This window comes from Cucurbita pepo, chromosome 15 (assembly GCF_057944985.1).
Source record: "Cucurbita pepo subsp. pepo isolate OVF chromosome 15, ASM5794498v1, whole genome shotgun sequence".
Taxonomy (NCBI): domain Eukaryota; kingdom Viridiplantae; phylum Streptophyta; class Magnoliopsida; order Cucurbitales; family Cucurbitaceae; genus Cucurbita; species Cucurbita pepo.
The window spans coordinates 9,970,243-9,990,420 of record NC_141812.1 but is presented as its reverse complement, the minus strand read 5'-3'; the positions used below and the strand labels follow the sequence as shown (position 1 = coordinate 9,990,420).

Here is a 20,178-nt window from a genome sequence, read left to right as displayed (position 1 = left end):
TGACGTACATACAAGTCTCGGCTTCATCTTCAAGATTTCTGAACATTAAAAAATTAAAAAAAAAAATTGTAGACTCGAGTATAGTTCAACTCATAGGTCATAATTATGGCAAGTGGGTTCGTTCGTCTGTTATTAATATTAACTTTAAAAAAGACAAGAAACTAGTTGAAGTTTTTTATTGGAAGTATTAAAAAAAAAAAAAAAAACTTAATAACCTGAAAATTTCTATCAACTCAATCCAAATCTAGCTCCGTTGAGCTTTTGATTCAAATAAATAAAAAAATTATAAATTTGGTATGAAAATCTTTCATTAGTAGACATGTTTTAAAATCGTGAGGGTGACGATAATATGTAACTGGTCAAAGTGGACAATATCTACTAGCAGTGGGCTTGAACGGTTACAAATGATATTAAAGTCATACACCGGACAGTATGCCAGCAAGGACATTGGGGCTCCAAGGGGGTGGATTGTGAGATCCCATGTTGGGTTGAGAGGGGAACAATGTTACATTTTAAAACCGTGAGGATGACGACGATACATAATAGGTCAAAGCAGACTCTAACAACCCGAATCAACCGAACTCAAAAAATTTATAATTGAGTTTGTTTCATTATTTAATAAAGAGTTATTTTATAATTTAGCGCTTATTTTTATCTTTTATTTATTTATATTTTATTGTTGTTATTATAATTATAAATATAATTATAAAAGTGACACACGTGTCGTATCATGTTAATTAAAATAATAATAAAATTATTAAAATGGATAATTGTAACGTGACATATTAATACCAACTTCGATGGATTGTATATGTTATCAACTATAGCTCACATGTTATGTTACTTCTTTATAATAATTCTAATTTATATTTTCCGTTAAATTAATAAAAATATTTTTAAATTTTGCATTTTCAACTTTTAATATTATTTTTAAATCTAAAAAATATTTAAAAATTTATCCTTAAAACTTAAAACAAATTTTAAAAAAATAAACATGACCTTTTCCTTCTCCTGCCACTTCGTCATCTCATTCGCTCTCTGTTCTTTCTCCAGATTCACCCACTAATTCCAATTCTATCCTACCCGATACATCAGTTTCACTCTGACGTTCTACTCGTACCAAACAGCCTCCAGTATGACATAATTGTTAGATGATAAAAGTCCCACATCGGCTAATTTAGAGAATGATCGTATATTTATAATTAAGGAATAGTCTCTCTATTGGTGTGAGGCGTTTTGGGGAAGCTCAAACCAAAGCCATGAGAGCTTAAGCCGAAAGTGCACCTTACTTTTTTATTTTTATTTTTTTTTAAAATAAATTCATGAAGGAAGATGGGCTGGGCTTAGAGCGGGACTGAACCTTTGGACCCTAATTTCTCGATTCTCAATGGCGGGTGGTTAGCGCTCTCTCCCGCCACTCTTCTCACAGCTTCCTTCACTTCAATGGCGTCCGTCTTGCTCTCTCCTGCTCCATTCTCTCGCATTTCTTCTACTTCATCTTCTTACCGCCTGGTATTTCTTCTACCTCTCTCGTTTATCTATCTTTTGCGTTCAATTTATCGACGATTCTGGTTGTTTTTTTTGACATTCCTGTTCATTTTTTCTCCTGTTGCTACTTTGATTGTCGCGATGTCGAGTTGATCTAGTTTTCGCATCCGTGAACTGAATCGTGCGTTTGTTTTATATCATTTGCGTATATTTTTATCGAGATTGCTTCTCGTGTTTTGATCTTCTTTTTTTTTTTTTTTTCCTTCTCCTGTTTTTCTTTTTGGTTGTTGATATTACCGAGGTGATCTACATCTCGCGTCGGTTAAGCAATTGTGAGTTAACTGGCATCGGAACTATTGATGTGTTGAGTATATACATAGATGAACTGAGTTGATCGTTTGATTTATAGAGGTTTCTGCTCGATTTTTGATATTTTCGTTTTTGTTTGGTTGCTGTGATGACTGAGGGATCTAGTGTTCACACTGTTCATGTGTTGAGTATACATCGGAACTGTTCATCATTTGTTAAGCCTTTTCTTTGGATTGAAGTCATACATACCATTACTCATAATTTTCTCTGTTTCTAATACATATACATATACATATACATATACATATATATATATATATATATATTATATTATATAATTTAAGGGTCTTATACTTTTAATTTTTTTATTTAGTTATTTAATGGACGTTTAAAATTTTATTTTATGTTTAATAAATTTTTAATTTTGGATTTAATAAATGTTTAATTAATTAAATATTTTTTTAATTGCATTAAAAATTAAATGACTATTAAATATAAAATTATAATTAAAAAATATATATTAAAAATATCTATGATTGGTTCAACCCAAAATTCAAATAATTTATTTGATATTTCTAAAATTTAGGAATTAGAGTAAGTTATTAACTTATTAAATATTTAAAGTGACCTTTATATGATTTTATTTCTATTAAAGGTATTAAAGGCCTCTAAGTGTTGGATTGAGTTGAGTAACTCCAACCCGACTTTCTAGATTTAGTTGTCGATTTGTTTTTTTAATTATTTAAAAAAAATTATATTTGTCCCACGATACATATTACATTAATAACTAAAATCTTATGAATTTCAAATATCAAACCTACCATTTATCACTAACTAATTACAGATATTTTTAATATTTATAATAATTTTAAAAGTAGAGTAGAAGTTTGGTTGAGTGGTAACCTTATTTTCAAGTTGATCGGATTGACAACCTGTATTTTCAGTTTTTTGAAATTTAACTCAATCTAAATTCGAAAAATATCTAATCAACTCAATGTTTGTCGTTTGGGTTGAGTTGATGGCAGTGGACTCGCGATTGTGCGATACTCACTTCTCAGCAATAAGTAAGTTAAGCCTATTTGTTTTCGCGTCGGCTACGGCCACGCGATGTATGCTCGAGCCTCTAACCCCGATTCAAGAAGAAAGTTTTAGAAAACAGGATAGATAGATTTTGAAAGAAAGTTTTAAAAGCAAGCTTGAGAAGTTGAAATTAGTATTATATGAGAATGTAAAGACAGAATTTGTTGAGTTATTTGAATGTTAATGTGGGAGGTTCATTAAAAAAAAAAACATTCAACTAAAAAAACGATAAAATATATACATGTATATTTTTTTGATCCCTTGAAAATTCAGAAATTGGGTTAGAGGCCCTCTTAACTTAACAAGATTTTGTCTTCTTTCATTTCCAACCTCTCTCTGATTTTACTGGGAGAGATCAAAACCAGGCCCGAATCCAGATCCACCTCTTTGAGAATCCTCCCACCATTTTCTTCCCGCTTTTTCCTTTCGATCTACCACTCTCTCTCTCTAGCTTTGTTTCTGTAATATGTTCTTCCGGTGATCGGCTGCAACTTTCAGTTTGCTCGATCCCCCTTCATACTCGTCAGATCTGAGGTAACGCACTTGCTCTCAATGTACAGTTTTTTGTTTTCTGTTTCGTCTTTTTTCGCTGTTAGATCCTTCCTCCCCTTTCTCTCCCGCTCGTTTTGCTTGTTCTGGGCATGATTTTCTTTGGTTTTTATACGAAATGGTCGTGAATTTTACGGGGAAATGTTGGAGCTCCCGACTTGGGTTTTCTTTCTTTCTTTTCTTAATCTTTAAGAATGTTGATTTTGTTCTCTAGTTATTTGATAGAGTAATTTATGTTGATTGTTACTTAATTATTAAGTTTTTTTTTTTTTTTTTTTTTTTTTTTTTTTGTTTTAAGGAAAATGGGAATGTTTGATTTGGTCCTTATTGGTAGGTGGAGAGTTTGTATTTATAGTTCTGCTGTTTTATTGGTTTTGAGGCAAATTATTTTGTAGAGAGGTTTGGCATTTTGTGTTCGGACAAGATGCTGACGAAGTTTGAGACGAAGAGTAATAGAGTGAAGGGGCTGAGTTTCCACTGTAAGAGGCCATGGATCCTGGCGAGTCTTCACAGTGGTGTGATCCAGCTATGGGACTACCGGATGGGTACTCTTATTGATAGATTTGACGAACATGATGGGCCTGTTCGTGGTGTTCATTTTCATAAATCTCAGCCGTTGTTTGTTTCCGGAGGTACACATTTGTTTTTCAATCTTCTTTCATCTTGGTCCTTTAATAATATAATGAATCTCATATTATTCCACTCTCTTGAACACAAAAATATCTAAATTTCACCTAGATGTAGTGTTTAATGGAAAATTTTGGTCGTGTTCCAGTTGGTTCGTTATTGAACTGCATTTTGGTAGATCCCGGTGTTCTCTTTCTAAGGAGTGAGTAGTGTGTTCAGTGATTCAAAAATCGTGGATCTTATCCCAATGTTTGCAGATGCACGAGTATTTAAGCTCATAACCAATTTGACTGTCCGACTTTGTCAATGCTAGAGTACCCTCCAGTGTCAGAGGTTAAGAGATCTGAACTGTAGTTTTTCCAACAAACCTCTTCCTTAATGATGTGTGTTTGAGTTATAGAAGAATTTATTTTTTGTATTTGAGTTGTAGCACTAGTATGGTTAAGTATTTGCAAAATGTTGCGAAGTGTCAATGTCGTAGAAGATGGTTGAATTGTTTTATTCTGTTTTTCTTTGTACCTTTAGTTTGATTATATACTGGCATTTCTGCAATATGGTAACTATGAATTACGCAAATAGCTACACCTCTTCTTGTGAGAAAGGAATTTGTTGTAAGTTGAAAAAGCTGTCTTTCAGGTGATGATTACAAAATTAAAGTATGGAACTATAAGACACACCGATGCCTGTTTAGTCTTCTTGGGCACCTTGATTATATCCGCACCGTGCAATTTCACCATGAGTCTCCATGGATCGTGAGTGCCAGTGATGACCAAACTATTCGAATTTGGAACTGGCAGTCTCGTATTTGCATTTCTGTGTTGACTGGCCACAACCATTATGTTATGTGTGCTTCATTTCACCCTAAGGATGACCTTGTCGTGTCTGCCTCCCTAGATCAGACTGTTCGTGTTTGGGACATTAGTGCCTTGACAAAGAAGTCAGTGTCCCCCGCAGATGACATTTTGCGGTTGAGTCAGATGAATACAGATCTTTTTGGAGGTGTTGATGCTGTGGTTAAATATGTATTGGAAGGTCACGACCGTGGGGTCAACTGGGCTTCTTTCCATCCAACTTTGCCCTTGATTGTCTCAGGAGCCGACGACCGGCAAGTCAAGTTGTGGCGAATGAATGGTAACTACTTAAAAATTTAGCCTTCATACATTTACCTTCCTTTCTGTTAGAATATTCTCTTGGATGGTAAGAAATTGTTATAAATCCTAGACAAGTAATCTGAACTGCCTCTTGAATTAATGATAATAGGGCTGTTAATTGTCTCTATCTAATTAAGATTTCATTTGTTTTTCACCATATTCTTATGCAAAAACTAAATTTTTACACACTAAAGAGGAAAAATGTTGAATAAACTGGCTCTTCTTTTTTCTGTGCTATAAGTTCGATTTTAAAAATTATTAAATACTGAATGTTTATTTTTTCCAGACACAAAAGCTTGGGAAGTGGACACATTGAGGGGTCACATGAATAATGTTTCAAGTGTTATGTTCCATGCTAAACAGGATTTGATCATATCCAATTCAGAGGACAAGAGCATTCGTGTATGGGATGTTACAAAGCGTACTGGTGTCCAGACATTTCGTCGTGAACATGACCGGTTCTGGATTCTTGCTGCTCATCCAGAGATGGACCTATTGGCTGCTGGTCATGACAGTGGCATGATTGTCTTTAAGTTGGGGAGAGAACGACCAGCTTTTGTTATTAATGGAGATACTTTATTGTATACCAAGGATCGGTTTTTGCGGTTCTATGAGTTTTCAACTCAAAGGGATACTCAAGTAATTCCAATTCGACGTCCTGGATCCATTAACTCGAATCAGAGCCCAAGGACAATAGTGTATAGCCCTTCAGAAAATGCTGTTCTTATTTGCTCAGATCTGGATGGTGGATCATATGAATTATATACCATAGCTCATGAAAGCATTGGTCGAGGTGATAGTCTACAAGATGCCAAGAAGGGCGTTGGCGGATCAGCCGTCTTTGTATCTCGTAATAGGTTTGCTGTGTTAGATAAAAGTAACATGCAAGTCTTGATCAAGAATATGAAGAATGAAGTCGTTAAAAAGAGTGTCCTCCCTGTTGCTGCAGACGCAATATTCTATGCAGGAACAGGTAACTTATTATGCAGAGCCGAGGATAGAGTTGTTTTATTTGATCTCCAGCAAAGAGTTGTTCTTGGTGACTTGCAAACCCCATTTATAAAGTATGTTGTCTGGTCCAATGATATGGAGGGTGTTGCTTTGCTTAGCAAACATGTCATTATCATTACCAGCAAGAAGCTTGTGCATCAGTGCACTCTTCATGAGACAATCCGTGTGAAAAGTGGTGCATGGGATGATAATGGTGTTTTCATTTATACGACGTTAAATCATATCAAATATTGTCTGCCTAATGGAGATAGTGGGATAATCAGAACTCTTGATGTCCCAATATACCTCACAAAGGTTTCTGGCAATACCATCTTCTGCTTGGATCGGGATGGAAAGAACAAAACCATAGTTATCGATGCTGCGGAGTATATCTTCAAGCTGTCCCTTCTGAAGAAAAAATTCGACCATGTAATGAGCATGATTAAAAACTCTCAGCTTTGTGGACAAGCAATGATTAGTTATTTGCAACAAAAGGGTTTCCCTGAAGTTGCTCTTCATTTTGTGAAAGATGAAAGAACTCGGTTTAATTTGGCTCTTGAGAGTGGGAGCATTCAAATTGCAGTTGCTTCAGCAACTGCTCTTGATGAGAAAGACCACTGGTACAGATTGGGTGTTGAGGCTCTTCGTCAAGGCAACGCAGGAATTGTCGAATACGCCTATCAAAGGACAAAAAACTTCGAGAGGTTGTCTTTTCTTTATCTTATAACCGGTAACATCAACAAGTTGTCTAAGATGCTTAAGATTGCTGAAGTTAAAAATGACGTGATGGGCCAATTTCACAATGCCTTATATCTTGGTGATGTCCGGGAGCGTGTTAAGATATTGGAGAATGTTGGTCACTTTCCCCTTGCTTATGTCACAGCTTCAGTTCATGGACTTCACGATGTTGCTGAACGACTTGCAGCTGAATTAGGAGACGATGTTCCAGCTTTGCCGGAGGGAAAAGTACCATCTCTCCTAATGCCCCCTTCTCCCGTTATGTATGGTGGTGATTGGCCTCTTCTGAGAGTCATGAAAGGCATATTTGAAGGTGGATTAGATACTGTTGGCAGAGGTGTTGCAGACGAAGTTGAGGAGGCTGCCGATGGCGATTGGGGCGAGGAGCTGGAAATGGTTGAAGTTGATGGTTTACCAAATGGGGATGTTACAGCAATTCTAGAAGATGGTGAAGTGGCTGAAGAAAATGAAGAAGATGGTGGCTGGGACCTTGAAGACTTGGAGCTTCCTCCCGAACCAGAAACTCCTAAAGCTTCTGCCGGTGCACGTTCATTTTTTGTGGCTCCAACTCCTGGCATGCCTGTCAGCCAAATTTGGGTCCAGAGGTCATCTCTTGCTGCCGAGCACGCCGCTGCTGGTAATTTCGAAACTGCCATGCGGTTGCTCAACAGACAACTTGGATTAAAGAATTTTGCTCCCTTGAAATCAATGTTTCTCAATCTTCATGGTGGCAGCCACTCCCATCTTCGTGCATTTTCGTCTGCTCCAGTGATAACCCTGGCAGTCGAACGAGGATGGAGCGAGTCTGCAAGCCCAAATGTAAGAGGCCCCCCTGCACTCATTTTCAATTTCTCTCAGTTGGAAGAGAAGCTGAAAGCTGGTTACAGGGCCACAACCACTGGGAAATTCTCTGAAGCTCTGAAGCTTTTTCTTAGCATTATTCATACAATAGCATTGATAATTGTGGAGTCAAAGAGAGAAGTTGACGAGGTAAAGGAGTTGATTATTATAGTCAAAGAGTATATATTAGGTTTGCAAATGGAGCTCAAGAGGAGAGAAGTTAAGGACAATCCGATTCGCCAACAGGAACTCGCGGCCTATTTTACTCACTGCAATCTGCAGCTACCACATTTAAGACTTGCCTTGCAGAATGCAATGACTGTCTGCTTTAAGGCTAAGAACCTTGCTACAGCAGGTAACTTCGCCAGGCGCCTGCTCGAAACCAATCCTGTTGTCGAGAACCAAGCAAAGGCAGCCAGGCAAGTGCTGCAGGCTGCTGAGAGGAACATGACAGATGCTACCAAGCTTAATTATGATTTTAGAAACCCCTTTGTGATCTGTGGGGCTACACATGTGCCAATTTATCGAGGACAGAAAGATGTCTCGTGCCCGTACTGCAGTACCCGGTTCGTGCCTAGCCAGGAAGGGCAGCTTTGTACTGTTTGTGATCTTGCTGCTGTGGGGGCAGATGCATCTGGATTACTCTGCTCTCCTTCCCAGATTCGATGATTATACCGCTAGATCGAGACTGTTTACGGCCATTACCTGAACTCACCTTTGCAGCCAAAGGTATTTCATCGAAAGTTACGAAGCCATCAAAGCGGAGTAAACTTCTGATGCAAGGTCTGGTTTACTATCTCCTTTCCCTTGATTCTGTTTCTTTCCAACCTCTGTTTAGTTAAATATGATATTCAGAAATTCATGAATTTTGACTGTGGCTATTCTTTGTTAAGTTGTTCATAGACCTACATCGATTAGATATTTTGTATGCACGTGTTTACGATACAAATATTAGTTGTTTCGTAAATCCGATTATTTCCATGTTGAAATCGAGTTTTGATCTGAGGGAAAATGTAACATTCTATATTTGTTATATCTATCCGTTGTGTATTGTATGAAGCTTCTCCTTTTTATCAGTTCCTTTTTTGCAGAGAAACTGGTCTGATAAACCCCAAACAATGCCATTTGTGATACTTTTGCTCATAGGTTTTATGGAGAAACTGGTCAGTGATTACCTAAAAACTTTGGTAGTATTATAGTGCTGTAAATCATTTCATGATACTTTTGTTTATTTATTGCATTTGTTAGCGCAATCAGCTCGAAATTATTGAATAAGTGAATAAGATCGTTACGATGTGGCTGTCTCTTAGTGACCATTAAACGTAGGTTCGAAAGTTTGCATGTCTCTTAATAACTATTGAATACAAGTTTAAGGTGTTTTTGCAGTTTCTTTCTCATACATCTTCCCGTGCAAAATTACAAGTTGCATTGTGATGGTCTCCATGATTGAGAGATAGAGATTTAACATGACTTAGGTTAAGCTCCAATCGGGAACCTCGTGGGGGGTTTTAGAAAGTACTGTCTCTTAGTTACCAGTAGTTACCATTAAACGTAGGTTCGAAAGTTTGCATATCTCTTAATAACTATTGAATACAAGTTTGAGGTGCTTTTGCAGTTTCTTTTTCATACATTTGACCGTGCAAAACTATAAGTTGCATTGTGACGGTCTCCTCGATTGAGAGATAGAGATTTAACTTGACTCAGGTTAAGCTCCAATCGGGAACCTTGTGGAGGGTTTTAGAATGTCTCTTAGCGATCATTTCGAAAGTTTGCATGTCTCTTAATAACTATTGAATACAAGTTTGAGGTGCTTTTGCAGTTTCCTTTTCATACATCTGACCGTGCAAAACTACAAGTTGCATTGTGACAGTCTCCTCGATTGAGAGATAGAGATTTAACTTGACTCAGGTTAAGCTCCAATCGAGAACCTCGTGGGGGGTTTTAGAAAGTAAAGCATTTTCGAGATTAATACGGCTCGTTTGGTACGGGCGTCATCTTGTTTATGGAGGGTAGAACTTAACCTTCAAGGTTCAACCATTTACTTTTCCATTCAATTCTTCCTCTTGCTCCACTCAAAGCTCTTATTCTTGTCTTACTTTCCTTAAGTTCAAGATCCATTTTGCCATCCTGACTATTGATATCTGAATGAAATTAATATACGTGTAGTGTATAAAGAAATAAAGAGTTTTTAATTATGGCCATGCACATTTTGAATTATACTTTTTATTTAGTTATTATTCTATTTTTCTTATGGTGTTACGCTTTGTGGTCCCAAACCGAGACATGGTTTTGGTACATAAAAGAAATGTCACCAAGGGGCTCAACTGCCTTATCAGTAAATCTCCCTTCGTCTTATCGTACCTCTAGCAAACAAACTTCGAGTTGCTGAATCGAGCATAGAACACCGGTATATTGTTTTTCTGCTTGTTTTGAAAGTTCAGCTAATGGTCCACAAGCAAGGTAAGTAGGTCCATTACTGGCTGGGTGCACGAATATAACGAGATAAAGGGGGTGTGCAACCTAGAGAGATGACCATATCTCTTTTCTGAATGTGCTATCGAGGTTCGGTTCATTTGGAAAAGAGGTCGGCGGTGAATATGTACTCGGGCCCTGTACACACCACACCTTGGGAATGAGTTTCGCTCATTTATTCAATCTTTTAATACAAGCGATTCAATAACCGCTCTTTTGTTGTCAAAACTTAGAATTAAAATGTCAATCTTATTTCGAAAAATACAATTACTTTTACGCTAAATATGTATTTAATCTCTAATATTTTAGTCTTGTTTCAATTTAGTTCCTTTCATTTAAAAGAAAATAGTCATTTATGATAATATTTTTTAATTTAGTTGCTCGTCTACTAATAATAAACGAGGAAGATAATTTTTTGAGTCGTTTTCCAATAATTTTTTATAATTATATTCTCGTAGATGAATTAAATTTAAAATTATAAAAAAGAAAACAAATATTAGAGATTAAATGGAAATAAAAGCATTATAGAGTAGGCTTTATTTCCAACATTACTTTATTTAAAAAATAAATACATAGAATTTATTGAAATTGAAAAGAAAAATTCTAATTAATTTTTCAAAACATAAAGATTCCAATTATTGTACCAAAAAGTAGAAGAATAATAAATAATAAATAAATAAATAAATAAATAAATAATAATAATAAAAAGTTAAAAACCCCCGAGGCGAAGGAAATTTCGCAAAAAGGACTAATCCGCAAACCAAGCGTAGTCCGCACGGAAGCTTGGCGCACAAGCCGAGTCCGTAACATAGTGTGGCTACGTGGCGTTCTCTCATTGGACACTGCACGTCAGGCACGTGAGCACGTTTTGACACCTCATAATTTCTACCCCTTTATATATTCCGCTGGAACAAGAATAAGGAAAAAAACTGTAAAACAAAACCACCACCAATTCTCGAATCAATTTCACAGAGCGATAATGGAGGCCATGTCTGGAGCTTCGTCATCTTCCTCATCGTCTGTGGAATTCCATTTTTACGATGATTTCGAGTATGAATTTGTTGAAGATGTCGAACGCCTTTCGAACTGGGAGTTCCTCAATGCTTCTGATGCCGATTCAGAAATGGACGGAAATGGAGGCGAAAAAGAGGGTAAAAACTGCTGCGTGGTTGCTCGAATTCCTGAAGATCTCCGAGAAATTATTTCTCCTGTTGTTGTGGTGCCGATTTCTCTTGCGGAGGATCGGATCTTCGATCCTTTGGAAGATGTTTATTTCCTTCAGAATCACGCGGAGGACGGTTTTGCGTACGGCTACAACGATGCGGAGGAGGATGAAACCGACAAAGACGACGACGACGACGATGATGATGAAGATGAGTTAGATTTGGACGATGAACTCGTTCCGTGGTCTGTCAGTGACAAACTCGGACGGCAGCGGATGAGGAAATTGGGGAAAAGAGGATTTACAAGGATGTATAATTCGAAGAGATCGCCGTTTTTGTTCACCAAGCCTGGATGCGTCCGCGGCAAGCACGGACTCGGCTTGAAGCATAGTTATTAGAACAAGAACAGATTCAAGAACTCTGCTCGATCAAGTGCCTAAGAAAGGTAAACCAAATCGAATCCCAGTATGACGTAGAAGCAAATACAACATAGCTGTAATAACAAGTATAGTGGTTGCGTTTGTTGTAAGTAGTTGTAGTAACTAGTTACCCTGTAAATCGAATTTGCTCTGATGGTTTCTGTTGATTTCCAAGGCTTGGATTGATGATGAACACTAACTCGAATATCATCTTCGTGAATTAATCATCAATCTTATGTCCACAAAAATTGTTACGCTAATTGCAACGCCTTGTTGATTAGCTGTTCGGTTGATTTGTTTGTGGTTCATGGAATTTGTTTCCAAAAATCTGGAATCTCTGGGCCACACAATCTGAACAACTGACAATTATTTTGTATCATTTTCTCATAGAAAGCCAAGCGTCTGATCAAAACTGATGAGGCGTCATTGTTCTTGGAACACATGTCTTGCTCCTTTTCATAAGAACATCATAGGACTAGAACATAGTAAGATGTGATGATTGATCATAAACATCCTCATCTCGTTAGATCATAACTTCTCTAAAAGTTCTCACCTTTCACTCGTCAGATACAAAATTACAAAATTGAAACTCTAATCTATCGAAGAACTATGATCAAAGTTCTATAGTTCTATTTCTTACCACAAACTTTATTATCTCAACTTCTGAAACCAATTTCAATTTCTAACTCTTGCTCTCAAAACTCTCTTTTCATATCTCTTTGCCTCGTTTTCTAGAACATTCTTAAATCGAGGTCAGAGGCTCGAGCATACGTCGCTGAACGAATAGGCTTCTAACTCTCTTGGCCGAACGAATAGGCTTCTAACTCGCTTGGCCGAACGAATAGGCTCCTAACTCGCTTGGCCGAACGAATCGGCTCCTAACTCGCTTGGCCGAACGAATCGGCTCCTAACTCGCTTGGCCGAACGAATCGGCTCCTAACTCGCTTGGCCGGACGAATCGGCTCCTAACTCGCTTGGCCGGACGAATCGGCTCCTAACTCGCTTGGCCGGACGAATCGGCTCCTAACTCGTTTGGCCAAACGAATCGGCTCCTAACTCACTTGGCCGAACGAATAGGCTCCTAACTCGCTTGGCCGAACGAATCGGCTTCTAACTCGCTTGGCCGGACGAATCGACTCCTAACTCGCTTTGCCGAACGAACAAGCTTAAGTTGCTTCACCGAACGAATAGGTTTTTCTTACTGCCCCACTAAAAATACTTTAAATTAATTAAACGTTAGCTTCATCTCTTGAGATAGTTAAGAAGTCATTTACAAAAAGTCAAACAAATAAAAATATTTACAAAATTAGTAGGTCCCCTTTTTTTTTTTAATTTTATTTTAAATATTTACAAAAACATTTAAATCTTATTTATTTTTTAAAAAATAATCGTTATACTGATTTTGATATTAAAATTACAAAAAAAAAAAAAAAAAAAAAAAAATTATAAACTTAATTTGTAATAATTTAGTCAATATATAAAATTTGTAATAATCTTTATGGTTAATTTTTATATTAAATTAAGCATCAATTTTTATAAACTCACTTAATTTTTGTTAACTAATAACATAATATTTCTAATTTATAAATATATTCAATTTTACCATTTCATTAATCCATAACTTAAGAAATTTCATTAAGCCTTAATAATATTATTCAGGGACCAAATTGCAATAAATTCAAATTCAAATATATTAATATTTAAATACTTAATTATTAAAATTACAATGAAATTTGAATATATATATATATATATATATATTTTTCATCAACATCCCCAGTAACTGATCTGGGCTTTGGAGCTGTAAAGCCCAATAGGCCCAAACTGGAACGGCCCATTCCGTCTGAAGCCCACCAATTTTGGCGGGAAATAAGTTGCTTCCTCCCGCTAAGTCCCTTAGCTTCGCCTTCGAACAGATACACAGTTGCACTGTTCTAAGTCTCAGTGACCGTCTTCATCCCGCCGCATTTCTCTTCTTCACTTCCAGCTGCAATGGCGTCCGATTCTTCTCCAGTTAACTTCAATACAGGTTGGTATCTTTCGAAATGTTCATGTATCTAGTCTAATTCGGGCTGAATTGAAGGTTCATTTCTCTATTTCTGTTCTTCATTTCTGCAGGTCCTTCGTCGCCTGGTGATTCATTCTCTAGTCCCATCGGAAACACTGTCTCATCTTCAGGGGACGGTTATCGCCGTCGAAGCCGTCGCCGGTCATCTACTCCTTCGGAAATTGCTACGCCGCCGCGTCAACGATCCCGAATGGTCTCGTCGGAAACCACTCCGAAGGCTACGGAGTCGCGCTCGCGTCGGCAGGGAGGTGGGAGAAGAGCGTCCGGAGGTGGAGCGACCCCGATGGCTGCTACACCTTCATCGACGGATGATATTCCGCCGTCGACGGAACCTGGCGACGGCGACGACATGGATGAGGACCATCCGACCTTCGTATGGGGGACGAATATCAGTGTTGACGATGTGAAGGGAGCGATCATTCGGTTTTTGAGGCATTTCCGTGGTCGTCAGGCGTCGCAGTCTGAGGGGGATTTTCATACCGAGGGAAAATACGCGGAGGTAATCAAGCGGGTTCTTGAAATTGAAGGGGATTCGCTCGATGTGGATGCGCAGGATGTGTTCAATTACGATACGGATTTATACACGAAGATGGTGAGGTATCCTCTCGAGGTTCTCGCAATTTTTGACATTGTTCTGATGGAAATGGTGCCCCAAATCAACCCATTGTTCGAAAAGCACATTCAAACTCGGATATTCAATCTCAGAACTTCTACTTCAATGAGAAACCTTAACCCATCTGGTAATGTTTCCAACATTCAATTTGATTGGTTTAGTTCTAGGTAGTAATCTCCAGTCCTTTCTTAAACTGATGACTATGAACAATTGATGGTTCTTTTTTTTAGACATTGAGAGGATGGTATCACTGAAGGGAATGATAATACGGTGTAGTTCCATAATTCCTGAGATCAGGGAGGCGATGTTTAGATGTCTCGTATGTGGATACTACACTGACCCAGTAGCTATTGAGAGAGGTGAGCTTGAGTTTCAATGGATTGTTCTTTTCTGTTTGTGATTGGCCTCATATGCTTGTTCAAATGAAGTTTTCTGTTTGTATTGACAATGGAGTCTATGAACTAATTAGGTCAAATAACTGAACCCACTATATGCTTGAAGGAAGAATGCCAAGCAAGAAACTCCATGACATTGGTTCACAATCGATGCAGGTAATCCTCTGCTAAGTAACTTTAATCTGTACTGACTGTACCATGATCTATCCAATTATATATTACTCTGTATGATGTGCCCGTATTGAATCTAAACTATTGTAGGTAAATTTAATCAAATTGTTTGCTTGCTAATTCCTTGATATGTATGTCAATAAGATTTATAATTACCATAATTGTGGTCCTTGTAATATTATTCTGGTTTCAAGTACCATCTCTTATATGCTAACCTCGATAAGCACATTAAAGGCTACGTAATCGTTTCATCTGTCAGGAATAATTCTGCATAAAATTTTAATCTACTGACCTTTACTAAATTTGTCAGCTATTTGCTGGTGGAACGTCTATCTGTTGATCCTTATTCAATTTTACTTTATCATGTTTTAATAATGAAACGTGTAAATTGAGGGGCGGATAGAGGACGAGAAATAGCATGTTTAGTTTACTTAATACTAAGTATGACTAACCTATGCCGTTGAGTTAGGTTTGCTGATAAGCAGATTGTACGGCTTCAGGAGACTCCTGATGAGATACCTGAAGGAGGGACACCTCATACTGTAAGCTTGTTAATGCATGACAAGCTGGTTGATACTGGAAAGCCTGGTGACAGAGTTGAGGTAAAACCAATCTAATGATGAAGTGGACTGATGTAAGTTTTCTTTTATCTTTGTAGCTTATCAGTTTCGATTCTTTTGATAGGTCACTGGGATTTATAGGGCCATGAGTGTGAGAATTGGACCAACCCAGAGAACTGTAAAATCATTATTCAAGGTATATGGTTTGTACATTTACTTGAAAATTGAATTGAACTTATTAGTTGTGCTGTTGTAGTCTTAGCATGGTGTACTCGTCTCTTTTATTGCAGACTTATATTGACTGTCTTCATATAAAGAAGACTGATAAGTCGAGAATGGTGGCTGAAGACCCAACTGGAGCTGAGAACCGGTTGGGTGGAAATGTCGATGATGTTTCGTTTGATGAAGCGAAGGTATGGGGTTGAAGGCATTTACCGGCCCAACATTTCTTGGCCATTCTTATCTTCTGCACTCACATTCTTGATTGAAATGCAGGTGGAAGAGCTGAAAGAACTCTCCAAAAAGCCTGATATATATGACAGACTAACCAGGTCATTGGCACCTAATATTTGGGAGCTTGATGATGTAAAGAAGGGCCTTCTTTGCCAGGTATTTTCCACATTTCTACTTCTACCTTTTCCTGCCTCATTCTGAGCGTTGATTTTTCATTGTGCAGCTCTTCGGTGGGAGTGCTTTGAAATTGGCATCCGGTGCAAGCTTTCGTGGAGATATTAACATACTTCTCGTTGGTGATCCTGGAACCAGCAAGTCTCAGCTTCTCCAATACATACATAAACTATCTCCCCGCGGCATTTACACCAGTGGAAGGGGTAGCTCTGCTGTTGGGTTGACAGCTTATGTCACCAAAGATCCTGAAACAGGGGAAACAGTAGGATCCTACTGCATTTTGAATCTAATTTTCTTGATGTCCAACTTGTTTGAACAATGGATAACTAACAAATTTTGAGTTACCTTTTAGGTACTGGAGAGTGGGGCCTTGGTTTTGAGTGACAGGGGCATATGCTGCATTGATGAATTTGATAAAATGTCTGAAAATGCAAGGAGCATGTTGCATGAGGTTAGTGGGCCTTTGAGTTTTACTTCGAAATAGATTTATTCATGTTCTATATAATTTGGCAGGAGATTCGAATATACCAAGGGACTTTAAACTTTTGGGGCCTTTGGGGCTTGTATCTAAAGTTATTTCTCAATTTTTTCTGTGTGAAGAACATTTGTTATATGAAAGGAAGAACAGTATTTTACTGTTTATAGACAGCATCTATATGTGACACTGTTATTCACTATGTGAGAATAATCCCCCTTTTCGTTCGATCAGCTGTCTATTTCCCAATTGAATTTCATATTTTTTATGGCTTGAGATTTGATGCTTATACTTTCTAGGTGATGGAGCAACAAACTGTTTCAATAGCGAAGGCTGGAATCATTGCTTCCCTTAATGCCAGAACTTCAGTATTAGCTTGTGCAAATCCTAGTGGTTCACGTTATAACCCTCGCCTATCTGTGATTGATAACATACACCTTCCTCCTACTTTGTTATCAAGGTAAGAAGATAATGTTGATTTGTTAACCAGAATGTTTCTAAAACATTGTATACATGCATCTATCTTGAGTACCTCCTGAGCTGTTGCTGTGCTCAATATTTATACATATGTTTGGCACCTCGAACTGATGATGTTGTGGACATTGATACTAAATAAAACGAAACTCTAAAATGCTTAAAATTCATTTTAATAACATCTAATTTGGACTTTAGATTTAACTATTGACTGAAATTATATTGGTTCAGGTTTGACTTGATTTATTTAATTCTGGATAAAGCTGATGAGCAAACAGATAGGCGCCTTGCTAAGCATATTGTCGCACTACACTTCGACAACCCAGAGGTTTGAGTAACTTGCAATTCTGGTCATAGTTGAGCTTCTGGTGGTTTGTCTTGTTCATCATTCTGTTGCACTCAACTTGCAGGGCATTGAGCAGGATTTCATGGACCTTCATACCTTGACTTCATACATCAGCTATGCTAGGAAAAACATTCACCCAAAATTATCAGATGAGGCAGCTGAAGAGTTGACTAGAGGCTATGTTGAGCTGAGGAGGAGAGGAAACTTTCCAGGCAGTAGTAAAAAGGTAAAGTTATTCAAATACATTCCAATGCGAGGAAATCTGATTGTGTTTTGCAGTTATGAAACTATTAGCTCCTTTTGTAGTGATTGGAATTTATTAATGTATCGACAGGTCATAACAGCTACTCCCAGACAGATTGAGAGTTTAATACGTTTAAGTGAAGCCCTTGCTCGTATACGTTTTTCAGAATGGGTTAGTGAAGTTGCTTTTTTCCTTTTTCATTATTGTTGTTCATAGTCAGTATAACAGGACATAAGTTCTAATGCATTCAGGTTGAAAAGGGCGATGTTCTTGAGGCATTCCGGCTTCTGGAAGTTGCAATGCAGCAGTCTGCAACCGATCATTCTACAGGTAGCTGTTTTGCAATGCCTCTAAATCTCTTTTAAATTCTAAAGACCTCCAGCAGATATTGTCCTTTTTTAAGTTTTTCCTTTTGGATTTCTTTTCAAGATTTTAAAACGCGTCTGCTGGGGAGAGGTTTTCACACCAGAAATACTTCGTTCCCCTCTCCAACCGATGTGGGATCTCACAATCCACCCCCTTGGGGGCCTAGCGTCCTCACTGACACACCGCTCGGTGATTGGCTCTGATACCATTTGTAACAGCCCAAGCTCACCGCTAGCAAATATTGTCCTATTTGGACTTTCCCTTCTAGGTTTTAAAACGTGTCTGCTAGAGAGAGTTTTCCACACCGAAAATTCTTCGTTCCCCTCTTCGACCGATGTGGGATCTCATATAAATCCTTTAAGGTTTCACTCTCATATCTTAACTTCAATGTTGCATCTATGCAATACAATTTCAGGAACCATTGACATGGATCTGATCAACACGGGAGTATCGGCAAGCGAACGGATGCGAAGGGAGAGTTTATTATCGGCAACTCGCAACATAATCATGGAGAAAATGCAGCTCGGAGGGCCTTCCATCCGCCTGTCAGAGGTCTGCTGCTAACTCTTCACTGTGTGCACGAACTTCACTTGTTATAGCTCTAAATCTCTTCCAATTCTTCTGTAGTTGCTGGATGAGCTGAAGAAGCAGAATCCTGATAACGAAGTCCATCTCAACAACGTACATTACCTCTCTCTCTCTACAAACCAACATCCCCACCCCCCAACAAAATTGACGAATAATAACTATGAATGTTATGGCAATGCAGCTTAGAAATGCGGTATCAACACTTGCAAGTGAGGGATTTGTAGCGATCCATGGTGATAGCATAAAGAGAATGTGAGGAGCTTGAAGAGATATTGATTACTTCAGAGGTATGGAGCCATGGCCTGAGAAAAACATCCATATTTGGCATCTAAGGATATCATTCGAATGGCCTATTCTTGTTGTATAGAACATCAATTTATCTTGATTTGGTTAGTCACGGGCTCTTTGAGGTCCTCCACAAATAGGAAAGATCACTGGGTAGAGACTACGAATTAGACGAAGAGAGCTCCTTCGATTGAGAAATTTGTAGAAGATCAAGAGTTAAGAGATTTTATCGCCTCTTTGATTGGGTCAATCTTCTTTCTCTTGGAAGTTTAACAGCTTGTTTCCACATGGCCTCCTCGTTCGGAGACATTATCACTTTGGAGTGGTTTATCCGTGGACGCCCCTAGGCTTTGCTCTCGCTTGCTGTAACAATATTTATCTTTTGGTTTAAGTTTAATCATGACTAATATAGTTTTGACTACCGGTAGTTATATAGTGATAGCTTTTTCCTCTTCTTTTTTCTTGTTCGAGAATATTACATTAAGGTGGAATTAGATTCGAACATTCCCTTCAAGAACTACTCAGGGTTATAGTTTGAAACTACGATCCTAAGTTCAGTTATTCCATGTGATTGCATATCTATGATCATCAGAAACAAAACTTTTTATTTTTTATTTTTATATTTGATCTAAGTTATCAATGTTTTAACTAGTTAAATTGTAATGAAGTTGGTATCCGGTCGTTATCATTTAGTTCTACTAAATTTTTAAGCACGTTTAATCGATAAAGAAATATTATAATTTGATACGTGTTCTTAACTAGTTGAATGAGATTGAAGTTGCTTCTTATCCACGTTCTCAGAGGATTTTAATTAAGTCTTCATTTTTTTTTTGGGTTCGGTAAGTTCATCTTGAATATTTATGATTGCCCTTCAATTATTATCGCTTAAATTGAATGTCTTATTAATTATGATGATGCAAATTTAGTTTCAATTAATTATAATTTATAAAAATGAAATAAAAAATAAATAGTGATTATAAATCTCCTTACTTATGGAATTTTGATTAATTAAAATTACAAAATGACAGTTATTTATTTTTTAGTTTAATAATATATATTCTTTACCTGAATTTTTATTCCAACTTTTTATCGTTTCGGTTTTTATTCTTAGTAAAATTAATAATAATAAAAAAAAAAACT

At 37.4% G+C, this 20,178-nt stretch overlaps 3 protein-coding genes across 4 annotated transcripts; all 3 read left to right on the top strand.

Moving 5' to 3' along the window:
• The first annotated feature begins 1,360 nt into the window (after positions 1 to 1,360).
• On the top strand, positions 1,361 to 8,848 carry LOC111811486 (coatomer subunit alpha-1). 2 transcript variants are annotated; one of them, XM_023698358.2, is made up of 4 exons: positions 1,361 to 1,512; positions 3,822 to 4,058; positions 4,690 to 5,184; positions 5,491 to 8,848. In XM_023698358.2, the coding sequence occupies exons 2-4, from the start codon at positions 3,851 to 3,853 to the stop codon at positions 8,439 to 8,441; spliced, it is 3,654 nt and encodes a 1,217-aa protein (XP_023554126.2). In that variant the 5' UTR covers positions 1,361 to 1,512; positions 3,822 to 3,850; the 3' UTR covers positions 8,442 to 8,848. The 2 variants fall into 2 exon arrangements, with proteins under 2 accessions (XP_023554126.2, XP_023554125.2); XM_023698357.2 differs by lacking the exon at positions 1,361 to 1,512 and adding an exon at positions 3,251 to 3,411.
• Positions 8,849 to 11,169: 2,321 nt separating this feature from the next.
• On the top strand, positions 11,170 to 11,993 carry LOC111811126 (uncharacterized). The gene has a single exon (XM_023697866.2). It carries the CDS (start codon positions 11,224 to 11,226, stop codon positions 11,803 to 11,805), a length of 582 nt encoding a protein of 193 aa, XP_023553634.2. The 5' UTR covers positions 11,170 to 11,223; the 3' UTR covers positions 11,806 to 11,993.
• A 1,710-nt stretch (positions 11,994 to 13,703) lies between these two features.
• LOC111776473 (DNA replication licensing factor MCM4) lies at positions 13,704 to 19,491 on the top strand. Its single transcript, XM_023655917.2, has 18 exons — positions 13,704 to 13,855; positions 13,945 to 14,634; positions 14,738 to 14,866; positions 14,977 to 15,058; positions 15,543 to 15,675; positions 15,758 to 15,829; positions 15,924 to 16,046; positions 16,129 to 16,242; positions 16,310 to 16,522; positions 16,613 to 16,711; positions 17,035 to 17,195; positions 17,441 to 17,537; positions 17,620 to 17,781; positions 17,890 to 17,970; positions 18,051 to 18,129; positions 18,581 to 18,717; positions 18,793 to 18,846; positions 18,935 to 19,491. The coding sequence occupies exons 1-18, from the start codon at positions 13,819 to 13,821 to the stop codon at positions 19,007 to 19,009; spliced, it is 2,538 nt and encodes an 845-aa protein (XP_023511685.2). The 5' UTR covers positions 13,704 to 13,818; the 3' UTR covers positions 19,010 to 19,491.
• Positions 19,492 to 20,178: the final 687 nt, after the last annotated feature.

Bases quoted from the DNA above. Each gene is read 5' to 3' on its own strand.
- LOC111811486 (XM_023698358.2), top strand. From the start codon at position 3,851: ATGCTGACGAAGTTTGAGACGAAGAGTAATAGAGTGAAGGGGCTGAGT. The intron at 4,059-4,689 runs GTACACATTTGT...GCTGTCTTTCAG, and splicing joins GCCGTTGTTTGTTTCCGGAG to GTGATGATTACAAAATTAAA. The intron at 5,185-5,490 runs GTAACTACTTAA...TATTTTTTCCAG, and splicing joins CAAGTTGTGGCGAATGAATG to ACACAAAAGCTTGGGAAGTG.
- LOC111776473 (XM_023655917.2), top strand. From the start codon at position 13,819: ATGGCGTCCGATTCTTCTCCAGTTAACTTCAATACAG. The intron at 17,196-17,440 runs GTAAGAAGATAA...ATATTGGTTCAG, and splicing joins CCTCCTACTTTGTTATCAAG to GTTTGACTTGATTTATTTAA. The intron at 17,538-17,619 runs GTTTGAGTAACT...CTCAACTTGCAG, and splicing joins TACACTTCGACAACCCAGAG to GGCATTGAGCAGGATTTCAT.
- LOC111811126 (XM_023697866.2), top strand. From the start codon at position 11,224: ATGGAGGCCATGTCTGGAGCTTCGTCATCTTCCTCATCGTCTGTGGAA.